Below are 22501 nucleotides of genomic sequence, written 5' to 3'. Positions count from 1 at the left end.
TTCAAGGCTCATCAAAATTTTTTAAAAATCACTAAGCTTATAAGCTTTCTAGATTTTTAGCAGTAATATTAGATGCCAGAAAAAATGGACCTATATCAAAGTTTTAAGTGAATATAAATTAGAAATCTAGCATTCTAGTCATATTCAGTTAAACAAGTGAAATCAAAATGTCACAAATTTTTTATCTAAAATGTGTACATTTTTAGAATGTGTACATTTTCTAAAATGTGTACATTGTAAAATGAAATGGGAGCACTGACTATGAATAGAAAAAGGGAAACAAACTAGATAAAGGTAAAAGGTCACCATATAGTCCAGTTGTTTGTAAACATGGCTGCTCTTAAGAATCATACCTGAAGCTTTGGAGAAAGAAAACAGCATCTGGGCATTTTTATTTTTCAAAAAGTTCCAAGATAATTCTAACATGCATCTGGATTTTAAGAAGTGATTACAAGTTTTTCTATTAAATGGTAGTTTTTGTGATATTCTATTATTTTCTGTTGACCAATCATGATACATGGTATCAAATGAATAATAATTACATAATCACAATAGCAAAAGATGTTTATCCGTTTTCACAATCAATAGCCAGACAAAAAATAAAAAATAATTACAACTGCAAGCCATAATGGGAACAGGAGTAATCTAACAATATAAAATAATTACATATAATTTGAAGGGCAGAATCACACGGTAAGTAGAAGTGATGTGGTAACATACACGCACATGCTGTCATCCACTTAGCCAGTCTGTGTCTTCTAGCTGACGGATTTAATCCTTTTACATTTAAGATAGATATCAATATGTATGATTCTATTGCCATCTTCTTAATCATTTTGGGTTTATTTTCTGTAGATCTTTCCCTTCTCTGTGTTTCCTGCCTAGAGAAGTTCCTTTAGCATTGGTTGTAAAGCTGATTTGGTGGTGCTGAATTCTCTTAAGTTTTGCTTGTCTGGAAAGCTGTTGATTTCTCCATCAAATCTGAACGAGAGTCTTACTGGGTAGAGTATTCATGATTGTAGGTTCTTCCCTTTCATCACTTTGAATATATCGTGCCATTCCCTTCTGGCTCGTAGAGTTTCTGTTGAGAAATCAGTTGATAACCTGATAGGAGTTCCCTTGTATGTTTTTCCCTTGTTGCTTTTAATATTTTATCTTTGTCAGTTGGATTACTATGTGTGTTGTTGTGTTCCTCCTTGAGTTTATCCTGCTTAGGGCTTTCTGTGCTTCCTGGACTTGGTTAATTATTTCCTTCCCCAATTTAGTGACGTTTTCAGCTACTATCTCTTCACATACTTTCTCAGGTCCTTTCTCTCTCTTCTTCTGGGACCCATATAATGTGAATGTTAGTGCATTTAATGTTGTCCCAGAGGACACTTAGGCTGTCTTCATTTTTTTTTTTTTCATTCTTTTTTTTCAATATTCTGTTTTGTGGCAGTGATTTCCTCCATCCTATCTTCCAGGTCACTCATCCATTCTTCCACCTCAGTTATTCTGCTATTGATTGCTTCTAATGAATTGTTCATCGCTGTTTATTCTTCCGTTCTTCTAGGTCTTTAGTAAACATTTCTTGCATCTTCTCCATTCTTCTTCTGAGATCCTGGATCATCTTCACCATCATTATTTTGAATTCTTTTTCCGGAAAGTTGTTTATCTCCACTTCATTTAGCTGTCTCTCTGGGGTTTATCTTGTCCCTTCATCTGGAATATAACCTTCTGGCTGTTCATTTTGAATAACTTTCTGTGATGTGGTTTTCATTCTAGCAGCTGTGGAGTCATGGTTCTTCTTGCTTCTTCTGTCCGCCCTCTGGTGGATGAGGCAAAGAGGCCTGTGTAAGTTTTCTGGTGGGAGGGACCTCTGGTTGAAAAACCAAGGTCTTGCTCTGGTGGGCAGGGCCTTGCTCAGTAAAGTTTAATTTCGTTATCTGATGGATGGGGCTGCCCTCCCTCCCTGTCAGTTGTTTGGCCTGAGGGAACACAGCCCTGGAGTCTGCCAGGTCTATGGTAGGACTAATGGCAACCTCCAGGACAGCTTATGCTGAGGGGCACCTCCCAGACTGCTGCTGCCAGTGACTCCATCCCTGCGGCAAGCCACTGCCGACCCACACCTCGACAGGAGACCTCCAACACTAGCAGGTGGGTCTGGTTCAGTTTACTGTGGGGTCAGTGCTCCTTTCTCCTGGGTCCTGGTGTGCACAAGATTTTATTTGTGCTCTCTTAGAGTCTCTGTTTTCCCCAGTTCTGTGGAAGTCCTGTAATCAAATGCCACTAGTCTTCAAAGTCACATTCCCTGGGAATGCCTAATCTCTTTGTTGGATCCCCAGGCTTGGAAGTCTGATGTGCGGCTCAGAACCTTTACAACAGGGGGAGAACTTCTTTAGTATTATTGTTCTCCAGTTTGTGGGTTGCCCATTAATGGGTATGAAAAGTGAAAGTGTTAGTCGCTCAGTCGTGTCAAACACTTAGTGACCCCCTGGACTGTAGCCTGCCAGGCTCCTCTGTCCATGGGATTCTCCAGGCAAGAATACTGGAGTGGGTAAACGTTCCCTTCTCCAGGGGATCTTCCTGATCCAGAGACCAAACCCAAGTCTCCCACACTGCAGGCAGATACCTTACCATCTGAGCCACCAGGAAATCCCAGTGGGTATGGGTTTTGACTTTATCACGATTTCACCCCTCCTACTGTCCTGCTGCAGCTTCTCCTTTTTCTTTGGACATGGGGTTTCTCTTTTTGGTGGGCTCCAGCATCCGCCTGCCAATGGTTGGTCAACAGCTAGTTGTGATTTTCGTGTTCTTGCAGAAGATAAGCACACGTCCTTCTGCTCCTCTGTTGTGAACCAATCTCCCATATTTCTTAATTTAGCCATTCTGGCTGTTATTCCTCAAAAGTCTTCTATTCTCCCTTGCTTAATTATCAGCTCCTCTCCTGTATTTAACCATATATCAGAGTCAAATTTCACCAGCCCCCCCTTTCATCACATCTGTGTTAAATCTTGTCAGTTCTGAAGACTTGCTAAACTTTATTAGCTTTGTAGTAATGTGCTGGTTTTCAGTGTTTATTCTGTCTCCAGTTCACATATAATCGCCTTTGATTTGGCAATCATATAAGTCTGAAAGCTGTATTTCTTGCCCAATTTTAACATCCAACATTCTTCATCACCTTCAATCCCCATCTGGAGCCTTCTGATAGAACTCTGATATCTTCTATCATCTTTCATGAGAGATGCTTTGATCACTGTCTTCAAGACAATTAAATATACCAGATATGAATTCTCTTTGGCAAAAGTGTTTCACTGTCGTTCCCACCTAAGCAGCCCAATATAATTATAATGTTATCAGCTCTGAAGTCAGGCAGGCAAAGAGGAGTGCACAATCTACCAATTTAATAGTTGTATAACTGGGAAAGACATTTAACCTCATAATTCTATCTGTAAAATTATATTTTATAAGAGGTTATAAAGATAAATTAAAAAATAAGTATATGTAGTAAAGAACAGTTATAGTAATAAAAATGGTTTTGTGGCAGGGACAGTCAAGTCTGGAAGTTCCCCCACTTCCAGAGTTGTAAACTTTTTCTTTTTTATTCTTAGGAAAATTTCATGAAGAAAATCCAAAATATAGATAAGGTGAGGACTACAGTAACAAAAAGAGATAGGGTTCTACTGGGATGAATCTGAAGACACTGTGTATCAATCTACAAAGTTTAAAACTATGTAAATCTACAATTCTAACATTGTAAAGAATTATTTGAAATTCTCACATACTATTGACAAAAGTATAAACTGGTATAAGCCTTGGGAAGGAAATTTTAAACTATATAACAGAGCCTTTAAAATGTATCCATATAGTAATAGTATTTCATCAAAGTTAAATTGATGATTTGGGTAACTACATTGTAGTCATGTAAGAATAAAAATATGTCTGTTTTTGGAAATAGCATATTGAGTATGAACTGGTTGAAACAGACTGCATCTACAAATTTTGTAAAGATTGTATTTTTGCTGTGTGTGGTCAACAGCAAGATACTAACACACCGCACATGTGAGCTGCCATTCCCATGGCCACCTGTGAGCTGGGAATTGGTGATGGCAGGTGGGTGTCGAAACTAACCATTGTTAGTTTTATGTCAGCTTGGCTGGGTCAGAGTACCTAGATATCCAGTCAAGTATTATTCTAGATGTTGCTGTGTGAAGGTGATTTTTTTTAGATGAGATTAACCTTTAAACTGATAGGTTCTGAGTAAAGCAGATTACCCTTCACAATGTGGACAGGTCTCATTTAATCAAAGGGATTAATATAGAAAAAAAAAACTGACCTCTTCTAAGCAAGAAGGAATTTTTATAGCAGAACTAACTGCCTTTGGACTTGAAATGCAACTCTTTCCTGAGTCTCTAGCCTGCTGGCCTACCCTATCACATTTTGGACATATTAAGACACCACAATCATATGAGCCAGTTCCTTAAAAATAAGTTTCTGTGTATACACACAGGCACACACACTCTGTTGATTGTGTTACTCAGGAATTACCCTAACACATGGGAAAGTAGCTCACTTAATGAAATATAGCAGCTGCTTTCTTTAGTAAGCAATCTTCTGGGTGTTGCCAAGTTTATATCAGATTCCAAAATTAGACTCCAGAGATCCAAAAGAGCTAATTTTAACAGTATTTTCCCCCCAGTTTAATCATTGCTTCAGTGGAGGAATAGATCTTTTTAAAGTTCCCTAATCTGCAATTTTCAGTAATATCACTACAACTTACTTAAATGATTCTCAAATATATGTTGAATTATATATTTTCCAGAATCACTGCTTTCAAACGTTAACATTGAGAATATTTGGGAAGTTGGGAGTAAAGCAATGGGAAATTCTCTCTTCTGTTTCTGAAACTTTTCTGTAAGTCTGAAATTAAATCAAAATAAACCAATTTCTAAAATATAGCCTTTTTAGAGACTGGTTCAAGATGGGCAACTGAATACAAGCCAAAGCCTTCTCATGCCACCCCAAAGTGCCTGGAAATTAAAGAAGATTTTATGTCCAGATCACCTTACCTGCCTCCTGAGAACTCTGTATGCAGGTCAAGAAGCAACAGTTAGAATTGGACACGGAACAACAGAGTCCTTCCAAACTGGGAAAGGAGTATGTCAAGACTGTGGATTGTCACCCTGCTTGTTTAACTTTTATGCAGAGCACATCATGAAAATTTGAGGCTGGATGAAGCACAAGCTGGAATCAAAATTGCCAGGAGAAATATCAATAACCTCAGATATGCAGATGACACCACTGTGATAGCAGAAAGCGAAGAGGAACTAAAGAACCTCTTGATGAAAGTGAAAGAAGAGAGTGAAAAAGCTGGCTTAAAATTCAACATTCAGAAAACTAAGATCATGGCATCCATACTCATCACTTCATGGCAAATAGATGAGGAAACAATGACAGACTTTCTTTGGCTCCAAAATCACTGCAGATGGTGATTGCAGCCACGAAATTAAGAGGCTTGCTCCTTAAAAGAAAAGCTATGACCAACCTGAACAGCTTATTAAAAAGCAGAGACATTATATTGCCTACAAAGGTCCATCTAGTCAAAGCTATGGTTTTTTCAACAGTCATGTATGGATACGAGAGTTGGACCATAAATAAGGCTAAGCACTGAAGAACTGATGCTTTTGAACTATGGTGTTGGAGAAGACTCTTGAGAATGCCTTCAACTGCAAGGAAATCAAACCAGCCAACCCTAAAGGAAATCAGTCCTGAATATTCATTGAAAAGACTGATGCTGAAGCTGAAGCTCCAATACTTTGGTCACCTGATGCAAAGTACTGACTCACTGGAAAGACCCTGATGCTGGGAAAGATTAAAGGCCGGAGGAAAAGGGGACAGCAGAGCATGAGATGGTTGGATGGCATCACCAACTTGATGGACATGAGTTTGAGCAAGCTCTGGGAATTGGTGATGGACAGGGAAGCCTGGTCTACTGCAGGTCTATGAGGTTGCAATGAGTCAGACACTATTGAGTGACTGAACTGAACTGATCTCCATATCCCCTTAAAGATATAATAATAGTAATAAGCAAGCAGTATCTTCAGGTCTCCAGAAACTATGAGAAATCCTTTCAAGAAAGAAAATACATGGAATGCAGAGGAGGACACCACAGCCCAACACACCCACAGAAAAAAAAAACTCCCATAAAGATGCAGGCTGGTTTAAGGGTGTGCTAAGATAATGAATGCAGGTGAGCCTGGGACAACAACTTGCTGGAGTACTAAGGACAGCACACAGGGTCACCTCTGCTCAGGTCAGGCTTTAAGCAAGAGATGTTTACTGCCATGCAGAGTGGAGACAGGGAAACCCAGGAGTGAAAGGGGACACAGGAGCTTTAGGAGGTTAGTATACCCAGGAGAAATAGAGTATACCAGAGTATACCCAGAAGCAGCAACTGGCTGCAACTGGCTGCTCACCCCATCCAGGAGCTCTGTGTTAGCCACTCTTTCACACTTGGAGAAAAGCTACAGTAAACCAAGAGTTCATAAATAATCTCAAGTATATAGTTGAGCATTCAATCACAGCAAAGAGAAAATCCAAAACTGAAAGAGAAGATACAAACCCAACAAAACAAATAATTCATTACTTAAAAAACACATGCTTAATCAACTAAATAGGATGGCATTTTAGAATAGCCACTAACTTCAGAAAGATATGAAATGATATCATTATTTAAAAGAATATCAGAATATCATGGAAATTTAAATTTTGACCACTAAAATAAAAAAAATCAAACAATACACTATTAAGATGGTCAAGTAAAAATAGTAAACTGCAAGATTGAGCCAAGGGTTTTTCACAGAATGCAACCCAAACTTTAAAAATGATGTATAAGAGAAATGAATAAGCTAGGAAACAAACAAGTGAAAAACAAGCACATAAATAACCAATAGAGTTGGTTATGATCAATGTAGGCTGCCATTAAACAAACGAATAGACTGATGACTTGAGCAACAGTCTTAAAATAACAGAAAACAAGCTGACTTCCTTACAGCTCTGGTGGCTGGAAGTCCAGCACGAGGTTCCAGCTGACCCGGTTTCTGGTGAGAGCCCTCCTGGCTTGTGATCGGCTACCTTCTCACTATGTTTTCTCTCACACAGCCTTTCTCTGGTCCCTGACCAGAAAGAGAACGAGCTTTCTGCTGTCTGTTCTGATAAAGCAACCAATCCTATAAGATCAAGTCCCTACCTTTTATGACATCATTTCACCCTAACTACTATCCTTGGAGGCCTGATCTCCAAAGCTGGAGATTAGGGGTTCACCACATGAATTTAGGAGCACAAAAACATTCTGTCCACAACAATCAGTAAAACGAAAGCTGGGTCTTTAAAAGGAGAAAATTCAGAAATAAACCATATTAGAAACATACCTACAAACTGTAGAAAAATATAAAAGTTCCTAGAGGATATCTTGTACATATCTAAGATAAAAGAAAAGTTTAAAAGTCAGATAGAAAGAGTGTAAAAAAAGAAAAATCTATGTTAATCTCATTTAGGAAAGTAGATTTTAAATATCCAAGCTAAAGCATATCAGATCTGAAAAGTAAGTCAGATGTATTAGAATATTAAGAGAAAAAGGGATCATGGCTAAATAGGCAGAGAGAAGTCATACTTAATCAGTCCAACACTGGTCCCCTCCAACCTGACTTCCCTCACACGTGGCATTATACAAATCTCCATGGAAATTGGCTATAGCCCAGAGCCCAAAACAATCAATACTGATCAACCACAACATGCAGACACCAGTGCCACCTCGAACCCCTTCATGCCAGGGAACGGGATGCTGCTGACCCAATCTGTATACTGGGGTGGCCGACTGTGAATTAAGCATGGTGATCCTACTGCTAACTTGCAGCATCTCAGAACTGTAACCACTTGTCTTAGATTTCCCAACAACCCTCAATGCTATGCTGTCAGGACAGTGCTAGAATCAAAGTTCTGCCACATTTTATTACTACTATATCCTGGTCTCTGATCATGCCAGGGCAGATCATATGTTTCTTTAATTATTCATCAGAAGCTCCCCAGTTCAATGGTCAAAGGCTCTATAATGATAAGCTGCCCTATGGACTGAATAGATTGTGCTATATTCTGTTTCAGAGTGAAATGAGGCAAGGGAGGCTCACCATTAAGTTACTGACTCCATCCTTGTGAGGGCTCTCTAGTAATACTGACCCAGGAGTCTGACACGTGGGCTGCTGGGCTACTCACATTGTTTGCATGACACGCCACATTACAGATTAAAGAAGGAAAACCATTATGATCATCTTCATATTTACCTCCCCAAAACAAGTGAGAAATTCAACATCCATTCACGATTTTTACAGCAAAAAATAAAGTTTAATCCCAACCCAGCATCATTTACTAAAACAAATTCTGGGCTGACCAAACAGTAAGGTAAAAAGTATCAAACATATACAGAATTGAAATAAGAATGCATTTGTATGCAGAACACAAAAAAGTCATAAAAGAAAGAGTTTTGAAAATGCAGAGATTAAATGTTATGTGCAAATAAAAATTAAAAAAAAACCATAAAATAAGTTGAAAAGCATGAAAAAGACAAGGTTGAATATTTTCAATACACAGACACAGGGATTAATATTCAGACTGTACTTGGTAGAAGAGCTTCGTGAAAGCAGGGAAGCCTCAAGATTGCTTTTCTGTTTATATTATTTTTAAAACTTTGTAATAAGACTAAATTAATTTGATATCCTAGTAGAAAAGTCTGAGTGTCAGGATCTAACAACATAAAAAGCCCAAAACAGATTTGTGATTTCTGATATATGATTACAAATTATATGACCATATATAGTATATAGAGCATTCTACAAGCAAAGAGGGGGAAAAGAGAAAAGAAGACTGCAATTAGATCTAATAATAAATATGAAACTTGAGATAATCCACATTCAATTATATTCTACCAAGACCAAGACCAAAGTGTAAAAAATAAAACTCAAATATGACTCAAGGGAGAGAGAATAATGGCTAAGATTTGTATATGGCAGTGTTGTGTTAGTCACTCAGTCGAGTCCTGCTCTGTGTGACCCCATGAACGGTAGCCTGATGGGCCGCAGCCCGCCAGGCTCCTCTATTCATGGAATTCCCCAGGCAAGAATACTGGAGTAGGTTGACATTTCCCTCTCCAGAGGATCTCTCCAACCCAGGGATCAAATACAGGCCTCCCACATTGCGGGGAAATTCTTCACCGTCAGAGCCACCAGACTTGTACACTTATCTTAAGATTTGTACACTGTATCTCAAAGGTTACGGGAGAGTCCATCCGACCTCACCATGTAGTTTGTGTATACTGTGACATGTAGCATGTAGGTTTTCCCAGATGGAAAAAAGTACCGAATTTTTAGACTAGTAACTACAAAATTATAGTACACCCATAAAATGGCTCACTGTTTATAATTATTTATACCAATTTTCAAATCCAGTTTTAAAATTAAGCACTGAGTCACATTTTTATAAGGTATGCAAAATGTTCTTCCCTCATTAGAGAAAGTCTGAACTAGAGACTTTTTGTCCTTGAACTTTCAGAAAAGCAGCAGTGAGACACTTTTGTTTGAGCTCAAATGAGAGACTTTTAATGAAGATTTTAGAATTGAAGAGCTAGACTTTCAGGATTCATCTGAATGTTTAGAAATCCTGACTAAAATTCATTCCCAAACCAGTGCATTCGGTATTAATGGATATCTCTTTTCTTGTAGTAGAATTTTTCTTTAATATAAAATGAAAATAAAATCTTAATAGGTTAAAACAAGCCAAATGCCCACCCTACACACATAAATACCTTAGAGTCAACTAAATCCAGAACTAAACCTAAACTGTGCAAGTTTTCAGTGGAATCATAAGTCACACAAAATCCCAGCAAAAGTCAACTACAGACATGCATGGCGAGCCCTCTACGTGGTAACCCTCTGAGAACGCACCCCAAGCAGCAGCAGCCTGTGCGCTGTGCTATGGTGAGGACCTGCATACCTTATTTGCTTATATAGTGCAACATTTCAACAGAATACATTAACTACTAGGTGATGATGCTCTGGTACTGTTCATATAGCACTTCTTATCTTAAATGATGTGATTTTTCCCGAAGAGGAGCTGTGGTTCTGCTTTAGAAGTCTCATCTAAATTAAACATCTTATTAAATATTAACACAGAGGGAGGTGACACAGGACACAATACAGACAGTCAAGTCACCTCTTTGTACATGTAGGAATAACTTTCTCCTTCAAGGTATTTACACTGGAAAGCTTAGTGTGGCCCGATTAATATTTCAGCGGTAAAATTTTTGGTGATCAGAACCTTGGCAAAACTCAAATTCAAAAATTGTTAACAAATATTTCTAGTGATAAGACTAAGGAATTATTACAAATTCATTATCATGAGGGAAAGCAATCATCTTTAAAAAATGCCTCAGTCACTGCTACTGGATATAGAAGGATAAAACTCCATAATAAGCCATGATCTCTGTCCTCTGGACTGTCCCTAGTATCATCCACTAGAAGAGGATTTACAGTTGTGAGAGACTCTACAGGTGCATTCAGCTCTCCTATGAAACACTCAGTATCCTAAACGCTGCATGTATTTTCTCCTCTTAGTAAACTTAATGCCAGCTTCAGAGTTTGTGGAAATGGAAAAAAAGAAGAATCATTTATTATCATTCTAGAAATGATTTTTTGGTAGAATAGCAAGTAATGAAATCAAAAACAGGATAGGCACTACTAGGGCCTAAACTGTGCCGCCCACACTGCCCACACGCACCCCCCCCCCCAATTTATATGCCGAAGTCCTAAACTTCAGTATCTCAGAATAAAGCTGTATTTAGAGACAAGGTCCTTAAAGAGGTAATTAAATTAAAAAGAATTCATCAGGGTGAGTCTTAATCCAGTCTGACTGGTATCCCCCTCAGCAGAGGAAATCTGGACACAGACAAGCACAGAGGGGAGACCGTGTGAAGACACAGGGAGGAGACAAAGGTCTAGAAGCCAAGGAACAGAACCCGACCGCCAGGATCTCAGAAGGAGCAAACCCTGTGACACCTTGGTTTCAGACCTCTGGCCTCCAGAACTGTGAGAAAATACGTTTCTGTTGTTTAAGGCATTGTCTTTAGTACTTTGTCATGACAGACCCAGAAACATATACAGCCACTCCTGTCTTCCGAAAACGGAAGCCTTTTTTTGTTCCCTTTTCCTGTAAGCCTCAGCCATCATTCCTCAGTGGAAAAGGGTGGTGGTCTGGCCCTGCTCCTCCAGTTTCTCAGCAGCTGCTTTCTCACTGTGGCAGTGAGGCTTAAACAGATGTGTGTTAAGGAGGACTTTCCCAAACGCCCTTAAAGATAAACCTGCAACATATTTCCTGCCCTTCCCAACATGTGAGGCTGAAAAGGAAAGACAGCTCTGGTTAAAACCAGAAACCATCTTTGCACGAGGGCCATCATGTGAGTGGTAACTGAACAAAAGCCTGGGCTGGAGAAGTACTTGAGAGGGGACTGCAGGCACCAGAATTGTGACACTGGAAATCTTCTTGTAGTTTAGTTGAAGAAGGAATTCATAGTGCCTGGACTCCATCTCAGGCCTGTCTGTGCTGATCGTGCTTGGCCACCTCTCCAGTGGACTCTGAACTCTCTGCTTAGTGCCTGTGGGAACGACAATGGAAGGAAAAGACCCCCTCCGGACAGAGGAACCTTAAAGCTCATATCCAGGTTACTCCTCACCTAAGAGAAAACAGACACTAATCACCCCCTGCCTCTGGACAGTATCTATCAGAATGTAAGCACAGGCTTATCGGTTATTAACTAGTTGGAATGTAACTGCAGGCTTATTGATTATTAACTGTTTGAACACACAACACGTGAATGATGGGGTTATTGTGATTGTATTTACCCTTCCTTTGTAAGCATCAAGGTATTGGGGTGGTGGGTTTGGACACGTACCCATGGGGTATAAAAGATTTTCACAAATGCTGGTCGGGGTCCTTGGCAAAGAGGAGACTCTGCCTTGGGCCCGCCGGTGTAATAAACTGCACTCCACTATCTGTATTGTCCTTCTGAGTTTGTTTCCCGGAAAGCGTGGCTATAACATAGTCATCTCGTGGCTTCTTCATCCCTTTCTAGATAGGGCTTACACTTTCTTTGGCTTCAACACAGAGCTCAGACCGGCCTGCCCTGATATCTATTACATGACTCTAGATTTTGGTTTTTCATCCCACTGGCAGCTTTTCCTGTCTTTTCACAAGGAGCACTCCACCACTGCAAACCTGCTCTGAAGGAGTCTCCTGGAACTGCAGACAGCTCTAGAAGTCCTTTCAGCATTTACTTCCGCTCAAGTGAGAACCAGAGAACCTAACTCTGCAAATATTGCAGCCTTCTATAGTGCAGTACACCTGCATTGTAAAACTCAACATCTTTACTTCCAGAAATAGTCTTCCAAAAGCTGCCATTCCATCCCTATCCTTAGTAACGCTCCTGTGGTGTGACGTGTACACTAGGCCATGCCCCGGCCCATATCCAGGCCCTCCCTCCTCAACCGCCTTATCTAGGATAAGGTCTCCCGTAGTTCTCCATCAGACTACTTTTTTGGTTTTGCTTTTAACAAAGAAGCCGCACACAGCAAAGCTCCAAAAGCCCAAGAAGGGGCAGAATCCGTAGCTGTGGTGGAGGTAAACTGGCACTGCAAGGTGCTAAAGAATGTTTAGTACGTAAGTGCATTCTAAACACTTGACAGGACATACATGTAAAGACACAGAGATTAAACATACAGTTTATCTTCCCCTCCTCAGTTTCTATTTCTCAGAGTTTTTATCTGCTTCTGGGAACTTTAGCAGATAGCTAACAATGCAGACCTGGAGGAGCTGAGAACACTCCTTGTAGAGAAAAAAACATGAAGGTGTTGTAAGATTGTATTTGAAAGATTACAGAAGAGAGGGAATGAAGTAAGGGAGTGATTGGTCAAGTTAAAAAAAAAAGGTATAAATGTTTTTGTGTCTCCTGGGTATGTGCTTGGAGTGGAATAGCTTGGTCATTGTTGTTCATTCGCCAAGAAGTATCCAACTCTCTGGGACCCAATGAACTGCAGCATGCCAGGCTTCCCTGTCCTTCACTATCACCCTGAGATTGCTCAAATTCAAGTCCCCTGAGTCAGTGATGCCATCCAACCATCGTATCCTTTGTTGCCCCCTTCTCCTCTTGTTCTCTCTTTCCCGGCATCGGGGTCTTTTCCAGTGAATCAGCTCTTCGCATCAGGTGGTGAAAGGATTGGAGCTTCAGCTTCAGCGTCAGTCCTTCTAATGAATATTCAGGGCTGATCTCCTTTAGGATTGATTGGTTTGATCTCCTTGATGCCCAAGGGACTCTCAAAGAGTCTTCTCCAGCACCACAATTCAAAGCCTCAATTCTTGGGCACTCAGCCTTCCTTATGGTCCAACTCTCACATCCATACATGACTACTGGAAAAACCAGGGCTTTGACTATACAGGCTTCTGTCAGTACGGTGATGTCTCTGCTTTTTAATACTCTGTCTACGTTTTTCATAGCTTTTCTTCCAAGAAGCAAGCATCTTTTAATTTCATGGCTGCAGTCACTGTCCACGGTGATTTTGGAGCCCCCCAAAATATGTCACTGTTTCTACTTTTTCCCTATCTGTTTGCCATGAAGTGATGGGACCAGATGCCATGATCTTAGTTTTCTGAATGTCGAGTTTTAAGCCAGCTTTTTCACTCTCCCCTTTCACTGTCATCAAGAGGCTCTTTAGTTCCTCTTCACTTTCTGCCATTAAAGTAGTATTATTTGCATATCTGAGGTTGTTGATATTTCTCTTGGCAATCTTGATTCCAGCCTGTGATTCATCCAGCCCAGCATTTTGCATGATGTACTCTGCACATAAGTTAAATAAGCAGGGTGACAATATACAGCCTTGATGTACTCCATTCCCAATTTTGAACCAGTCTGTTGTTCCATGTCCAGTTCTAACTGTGGCTTCCTGACCTGCATACAGGTTTTGCAGGAGGCAGGAAAGGCAGTTGGGTATTCCCATCTCTTTAAGAATTTTCCAGTTTGTTGTGATCCACAGTCAAAGGCTTTAGCACAATCAGTGAAGCAGAAGTAGATGTTTTTCTGGAATTCCTTGCTTTCTCTATGATCCAGTGAATGTTGGCTATTTGATCTCTGGTCCCTCTACCTTTTCTAAATCCAGCTTGTACATCTGCAGATTCTTGATTCATGTACTGCTGAAGTCTAGCTTGATAGATTTTGAGCATACCCTTGCTAGCATGTGAAATGAGTGCAATTGTACAGTAATTTGAACATTCTTTGGCATTGCCTTTCTTAGGGATTGGAATGAAAACTGACCTTTTCCAGCCCTGTGGCCGCTGCTTAGTTTTCCAGATTTGCTAACATATTGAGTGAAGCACTTTCACAGCCCGGTCATAGGCTGACTCTATGTTGAACATTCTAAGCTGTCCAAGTGTCTTCTTGAGGGGCTGCACCATTTCACATTTCCTGCAACGACTGTACGAGGGTTCCCACTTCACATCCTCACCAACACTTGCTACCTGTCTTTTTCATTACAGCCATCCTAGAAGGTGAGAAGTGTTTTCTCATTTCAGTTTTGATTTGTTTTTCTTATAGCTAATGTTGAATATCTACATGTGTCTTTTTGGCCATTGCTATATCACCTTTAGAGAAATGTCCTCTGCCAATGTTTAAAATTGGGTTACTTGCTTTTTATTATTAATTTTTAAGATATATTTTAGATACAAGGCCATTATATCTTTTCAAAAATATTTGAAAATATTTTCTCTCATTCTGTGTGTTGTCTTCACATTATTGATAGCAGCACAAGAGTTTTTAAATTTGATGAAGTCAATTTTTCTGTTTTTTCTTTTGTTACTTATGATTTTGAAGTCAACATAAGGTTTTTCCCAAGTCAAAGTCAGGAAAATTTACTCCTGTATTTTCTCCTAAGATTGAATAGTTTTAGCTTTTATACTTAAGCCCTATGATCCATTTTAATCTTCTAAAATATTGCAAAGACGTTCAACTTGATTCTTTGCATGTGGCTATCCAGCTGCCCCAGTATAACATTTGTTGAAGACTGTTTTCCCATTAAACTATCTTAGCATCCTTGTTGAAAATCAGTTAACTCTAACTCTAAAGGTTTATTTCTGGACACATCATTCTATTCCACTGATGTATTACATTTTTATGGTACTAAGATAAGAATATACCATGAGAGTACCATATGAATGGAAGAATGCATCATGGAATAGAACTGTCTTGATTACTATAATTTTCTAGTAAGTTTTGAAACTGGAAGTGTGAGTCCTCCACTTTTGTTCTTTTTCAAGATTGTTTGGTTCTTCTGAGTCCCTTCAACTTCCATATGAAGTGTGGAAGCTTCCCAATTTCTACAAAGAAGTCAATGGAAGGTTTGACAGGGATTGCATTGTATCTATAGATCAACTGAGGGAGTATTATCATCTTAACAATATCAAGTATTCCAATCCATGAATATGAGAAATCTTTCCATTTATTTAGGTCTTCCTCTACAATGTTTTATAATTTGCAGAATATAAGCTCTGCACTTCTTATAGAAATTATTCCTAAGTATTATATTCTTTTCATACTATTATAAATAGAATTTTCTTAATTTCACATTTGGATTGCTGATTGCTAGTGTACAGATACATGCTTATATATTGCTCCTCTATCTGACAACCCTGTTGAACTGGCTTATTAGTTCTAATAGTTTTTTACTGGACTCCCTAGGATTTTCTATTTACCAAATCATCTACACACATAGAAAATTCTACCTTTCTCTTTACAACCTGGATGCTTTTAATTTCATTTTCTTGCCTAACTGCCCTGGTTAGAACCTTGACTATAATGTTAGAACTGGGAAGAGTGAGCATCTTGCTTTGTTCCTTATTTCAGGGGAAACACCCATTCTTTCAACATAAAGTACAGTGTTGTCTATGAGTTTTGTGCAGATGCCCTTTCTGATTGAGAAAGTTCCTTTCTATTCTGAGTTTGTTGAAACTTGTTTTTAAATCAGGAAAATGTGTTGGATTTTGTTAAATGCTTTTTCTGCATCTATTGGATGAGATGGTTGGATGGCATCACCGACTCAATGGACATGGGTTTGGGTAGACTCCAGCAGTTGGTGATGGACAGGGAGGCCTGGAGTGCTGCGGTTCATGGGGTCGCAGAGTCGGACACGACTGAGCGACTGAACTGAACTGACTGAGACAATCATGTGGTTTTCTTTTACTGATATGGTATACTATACTAATTAATTTTCAGATGTTAAACTAACTTTAAATTCCTGAGACAAATTTCTTTAATCATCACGTATAGTATTTTTATATGTTTCTGGACTTGGTTTGCTAGTATTTTGTGAAGGATTTTTGTCTCTACATTTGTAAGAAATAATGGTCTATTCTTTTCATGTCTGACTTTGGTATCAGAGTAGATGGATTTGATTTTAAATTCTGTGATTACAAACCTTAAAAGGATACTCAATACTTCTCCATAATTCTACCATAGTTCCCTGTAAGTATACTTTCCTGCTCATCTAGACAATTTCTCTATTGAAAACATACTCTTTTGCCTCCCCACCTTAGCTAATGACCCTAATTAGGAAGTATTTCCATGAATTCAATTATTGTTTTAATCTAGGATCAATCACAAGTACATAAACAAACATACACAAAGACTTAAGCTTAGCTCACAGGCTAGGTTAATGTGAAGACATATCAGAACAAACCTATTGTCTCCAAATTTAAGCCTCTTGTGATGAAAATGGAACTGTTCATCTGCCTTAAATTATACTTCCCAAGTTATATTTTTCAATATTCTGGATAATGTGATCACAATGTCAAGCTACTATGGAGTCTTCTGCTCTTATATGCAGAATATACTTGAAATATGTTTATCAAGTATTTTGTACAATTATAGAAACTTGACATTAAAGATACAAATTTTAAAACAGTTTTGACTAATAAAACATTACAGTGGACTAAACCTTACTAGTTGGTGATGGACAGGGAGGCCTGCCATGCTGCAGTCCATGGGGTTGCAAAGAGTTAGACACGACTGAGTGACTGAACTGAACTGAAACTTTACTAGTAATGTGGCTATTTAATGTTTGTGACTCTTAACTTTAAACACTTAATGTTATAACCAATATATTGTTAGAATATATGTCTTGTTAATATGTTCATAAGATATGGTGAATAAGTTAACAGAAATAGGAAGATTAATACAAGAATACAACAAGATTAATACAAGAGTACAATACAATATGCAGTTTTAAAATACTTCTTTACAATTTTAGGTATGATTTAATTGGTATTCTAATTACTTATGGCCATTGATTAGTGTTACTAAATTTTAAATTATTTTAAATATTGTTCTGTAAGAACTGAATAGTCTATGTTCAAAACTATAACTTTTTCTTAAATTCTTAAAATGAGACACCAATTATTTCAAAGTTTATAGTAGCAATAGCCTACTATTGTATCATGAACTGCAATAATTCATAACCAATTTTTTAATATAAACTATTTTTGGTAAGTCAAAAAGAAAATGTGACACATAAAAAAGGCTCACAGCTTTTATCCTGACATGACTAAAGTAAAAGTTGCTGACACAAACATGTCAGCAAAAGCATTTACTTGTAGTTTGACTAGATATATTATCAAAGAAAAAAAATTTTAAAGAGACAGTTTTCTTGTATTTTCAAACACTGAGCATTCTAATAGGCAAATGAACACTGAAAAATGAAATGGAAAAGTTGTAAAAAGCTTTATATTACAGTAAGAGTCTAAAAGATCTAGGAACTTCTCTGGTGGTCCAGTGGCTAAGACTCCACATTCCCAATGAAGGGGACCTGGATTCAATCCCTGGTCAGGGTACTAGATCCCACATGCCACAACTGAAGAGTGCATGCTACAACAAAAAGATCTTGCATGATGCAACAAAGATTGAAGATCCTGCATGCCACAACTAAGACACAGCGAAGTCAAATAAAAGTAAATATTTTTTTAAAAAGAACATACTTAGAATATATTTGAAGTTGATACATTTACATTTTTTAAAAAAATGCAAATTATTAACAAATATATTAAGGTGTGTAGGGAATCATTGCAGATGGTAACTTCAGCCATGAAATTAAAAGATGCTTGCTCCTTGGAAGAAAAGCTATGACCAGCCTAGACAGTATATTAAAAAGCAGAGACATCACTTTGACAACAAAGGTCCGTACAGTCTAAACTATGGTTTTCCCAGTAGTCAAGTATGGACGTGAGAGTTGAACCATAAAGAAGGCTGAGTGCCGAAGAACTGATGCTTTCAAACTGTGGTGCTAGAGGCTCTTGAGAGTCCCTGGGACTGCACGGAGATCAAACCAGTCAATCCTAAAGGAAATCAATCCTGAATATTCATTGGAAGGATTGATGCTGAAGCTGAAGCTTCAATACTTTGGCTATCTGATGTGAAGAACTGACTCATTTAGAAAAGACCCTGATGCTGGGAAAGAGTGAAGGTAGGAAGAGAAAGGAACGATGGAGGTCGAGATGGTTGGATGGCATCACTGATTCAATGGACATGAGTGTGAGCAAGCTGCAGGAGATGGTAAAGGATGGGGTCACAAAGAGTCGGACACAACTGAGTGACTGAACGGCAACAAGGAAATCCCTGGTGGTCCTGGTTAGGACTGGGTGCTTTCACTGCCGTGGGCCCAAGTTTACAAAGATCCCACAAGCCATGTTGTGTGGGCAAAACACCAAAAAAAAAAAAAAAAAAGAAAAGAAAAAACATACATACCTTTCATGACTGTTGAATTAAATGAGATTGATATATATTTTTTAAAGTGTGAATTTTATATATCCAAATAAAACATTACAAAGTTAAAAGAAATATTATAAATGCATAAGAAGCTGACTGAAACTACATTGTATCAGCTACAATTCATTTTCTTACAAGTGACAGGTTAAGCCAAAAAATCAAAATTAAAAGGAAAGAAAAAAGAAAAAACTATAGGTTCATATGTCAAAAGAGAGAAGTATGTCTGACACGAGGTAAATTCAGAACTAAATCAACACAGCAAAATCAGCAGCATTTCTTTACACCAACAATGAACTACCTAAAAAGGAAATCAGGAAAACAATCTCATTTATAATAGCACCAAAAATAATAAAATACTTACAGATAAATCTAACCAAGTGGGTGAAAGATCGGTTAAATGAAAACTATAAAAGGTGCAGGGACGCATTTGCTCCTCAGACGCGGGCGTGTTCGCAGCTATGGCCGACGCTGAGGCGAGCGCCGCGAAGGCGGACGAAGCCAAACCTGACGCGAAGACTTTGCAGATTCTGCGGGACATGGCCAATCGCCTGCGCATCCATTCCATCAGGGCCACCTGCGCCTCGAGCTCTTCTGGCCACCCCACATCATGCAGCAGTGCTGCTGAGATCGTGTCTGTGCTGTTCTTCCACGTGATGAGGTATAAAAAAAGGGACCCAGAGAACCCAGACAATGACCGTTTCGTCCTCTCTAAGAGACTCTCATTTGTTGATGTGGCAGCTGGATGGCTGGGGCAAGGACTGGGGGCTGCATGTGGGATGGCGTATACTGGCAAGTACTTTGACAAGGCCAGCTACCGGGTGTTCTGCCTCGTGGGAGATGGAGAGTCCTCAGGAGGCTCTGTCTGGGAGGCCCTGGCCTTTGCATCCCACTACAGTCTGGACAATCTTGTGGCCATCTTTGATGTGAATCGCCTGACCCACAGCACCGCTTTGCCTCTCGAGCACTCCATAGATGTCTATCAGAAGCGCTGCGAAGCCTTTGGCTGGAACACTTTGGTGGTGGATGGCCGTGACATGGAGGCACTGTGCCAGGTGTTCTGGCAGGCAGCTCAAATGAAGAACAAGCCCACCGCTGTGGTTGCCAAGACCTTCAAAGGCTGGGGCGTTCCAAGTGTTGAAGATGAAGAAAATTGGCATGGAAAGCCAATGTCCAAAGAAAGAGCGGATGCAATTATCAAACTAATTGAGAGCCGGATAGAGACCAATAAGAGTCTCGAACCAAAAGCCCCTGTTGAAGACTCGCCTCAAGTCAACATCTCAGATATAGAAATGACGTCTCCACCTGATTATGAAGCCAGTGATATGACAGCTACTCGGAAAGCATGTGGTTTGGCTCTGGCCAAGCTGGGCCATGCAAATGACAGAGTTATTGTGCTGGATGGTGATACCAAGAACTCCACCTTTTCTGACACATTCAAGAGAGAACACCCTGAGCGCTTCATCGAGTGTTTTACTGCTGAGCAAAACATGGTGAGCATGGCACTGGGATGTGTCACCCGTGGTCGCACCGTGGCTTTTGCTTGCACCTTCGCTGTCTTTTGGATCCGAGCATTTGATCAGATCCGGATGGGAGCCATCTCGCAAACCAACATCAATCTTATTGGGTCCCAATGTGGGGTGTCCGTAGGTGAAGACGGCCCCTCCCAGATGGCCCTAGAGGACCTAGCCATGTTCCGAGCCATTCCGAACTGCATGATTTTCTATCCAAGTGATGCCATCTCGACAGAGCATGCTGTTTTCCTGGCAGCCAATACCAAGGGGATGTGCTACATTCGAACCAGTTGGCCAGAAACTGCAATTATTTACACCCCATGAGAAAGCTTTGAGATTGGACAGGGCAAGGTCATCCGTCAAAGTGTGAATGACAAGACTACAGTTGTTGGAGCTGGAATTACTTTGCACGAAGCCTTAGCTGCCGCTGATGATCTTTCTAAACAAGATATTTCTATCCGTGTCATTGACCTGTTTACTATTAAACCTCTGGATGCTGCCACCATCATCTCCAATGCAAAAGCCACAGGTGGCCAGATTATCACAGTGGAGGATCACTACCCAGAAGGTGGCATCGGGGAGGCCGTCTGTGCAGCCGTCTCCGTGGAGCCTGACATCGTGGTCCATCAGCTGGCAGTGTCAGGGGTCCCTCGGAGCGGGAAGCCCAGTGATCTGCTGGATATGTTTGGAATCAGTTCCAAACACATCATATTGGCTGTGGAACGTATTTTAATGCAATAGCTTAGCTGTTGGCTTTGACCAACAGACTGGCCTGTTTACCTTACCTTATGTTTATGCTTGTTGCCAGATGATCACTTAAATCTATGCTATTGTGCTTTATTCTTTTTAAAAACAATGCAAGTTTCTGGTCTTACATTTAGATCTTTAATCCATTTTGAGTTTATTTTTGTGTATGGTGTTAGAAAGTGTTCTAGTTTCATTCTTTTACAGGTGGTTGACCAGTTTTCCCAGCACCACTTGTTAAAGAGGTTATCTTTTTTCCATTGTATATCCTTGCCTCCTTTGTCGAAGATAAAGTGACCATAGGTTCGTGGATTTATCTCTGGGCTTTCTATTCTGTTCCATTGATCTATATTTCTGTCTTTGTGCCAGTATCATACTCTCTTGATGACTGTGGCTTTGTAGTAGAGTCTGAAGTCAGGCAGATTGATTCCTCCAGTTCCATTCTTCTTTCTCAGGATTACTTTGGCTATTCGAGGTTTTTTGTATTTCCATACAAATTGTGAAATTATTTGTTCTAGTTCTGTGAAAAATACCGTTGGTAGTTTGATAGGGATTGCATTGAATCTATAGATTACTTTGGGTAGTATAGCCATTTTGACAATATTGATTCTTCCAATCCATGAACACGGTATATTTCTCCATCTGTTTGTGTCCTCTTTGACTATCAAACTCCTAGAGGAGAACATAGGCAAAACACTCTCTGACATAAATCACAGCAGGATCCTCTATGACCCACATCCCAGAATTTCAGAAATAAAAGCAAAAATAAACAAATGGGACCTAATGAAACTTAAAAGCTTTTGCACAACAAAGGAAACTATAAGCAAGGTGAAAAGACAGCCCTCAGATTGGGAGAAAATAATAGCAAACGAAGCAACAGACAAAGGATTAATCTCAAAAATATACAAGTAACTCCTCCAGCTCAACTCCAGAAAAATAAATGACCCAATCAAAAAATGGGCCAAAGAACTCAACAGACATTTCTCCAAGGAAGACATACAGATGGCTAACAAACACATGAAAAGATGCTCAACATCACTCATTATCAGAGAAATGCAAATCAAAACCACAATGAGGTACCATTACACACCAGTCAGGATGGCTGCGATCCAAAAGTCTACAAGCAATAAATGCTGGAGAGGGTGTGGAGAAAAGGGAACCCTCTTACACTGTTGGTGGGAATGCAAATTAGTACAGCCACTATGGAAAACAGTGTGGAGATTTCTTACAAAGCTGGAAATAGAACTGCCATATGACCCAGCAATCCCACTTCTGGGCATACACACCAAGGAAACCAGATCTGAAAGAGACACGTGCACCCCAATGTTCATCGCAGCACTGTTTATAATAGCCAGGACAT

The 22501-nt window shown here is 39.5% G+C and overlaps 2 protein-coding genes across 6 annotated transcripts in view; one reads left to right on the top strand and one right to left on the bottom strand.

Annotated features, from left to right (window-relative positions):
• The window catches only part of ZCWPW2 (zinc finger CW-type and PWWP domain containing 2), a 151369-nt gene that overhangs the window by 115453 nt on the left and 13415 nt on the right, over positions 1 to 22501 (bottom strand). The gene's annotated exons all lie outside the window — the stretch shown is intronic.
• Positions 19291 to 21255, top strand: LOC110143862 (transketolase-like protein 1). 2 transcript variants are annotated; one of them, XM_070455274.1, is made up of 2 exons: positions 19291 to 20376; positions 20665 to 21255. In XM_070455274.1, the coding sequence occupies exons 1-2, from the start codon at positions 19345 to 19347 to the stop codon at positions 20719 to 20721; spliced, it is 1089 nt and encodes a 362-aa protein (XP_070311375.1). In that variant the 5' UTR covers positions 19291 to 19344; the 3' UTR covers positions 20722 to 21255. The 2 variants fall into 2 exon arrangements, with proteins under 2 accessions (XP_070311375.1, XP_070311374.1); XM_070455273.1 differs by having other exon boundaries at positions 19291 to 21255.

This window comes from Odocoileus virginianus, chromosome 26 (genome assembly GCF_023699985.2).
Source record: "Odocoileus virginianus isolate 20LAN1187 ecotype Illinois chromosome 26, Ovbor_1.2, whole genome shotgun sequence".
NCBI lineage: Eukaryota > Metazoa > Chordata > Mammalia > Artiodactyla > Cervidae > Odocoileus > Odocoileus virginianus.
The sequence above is the reverse complement of the archived record's forward strand: the minus strand, read 5'-3'. Positions and strand labels throughout refer to the sequence as shown.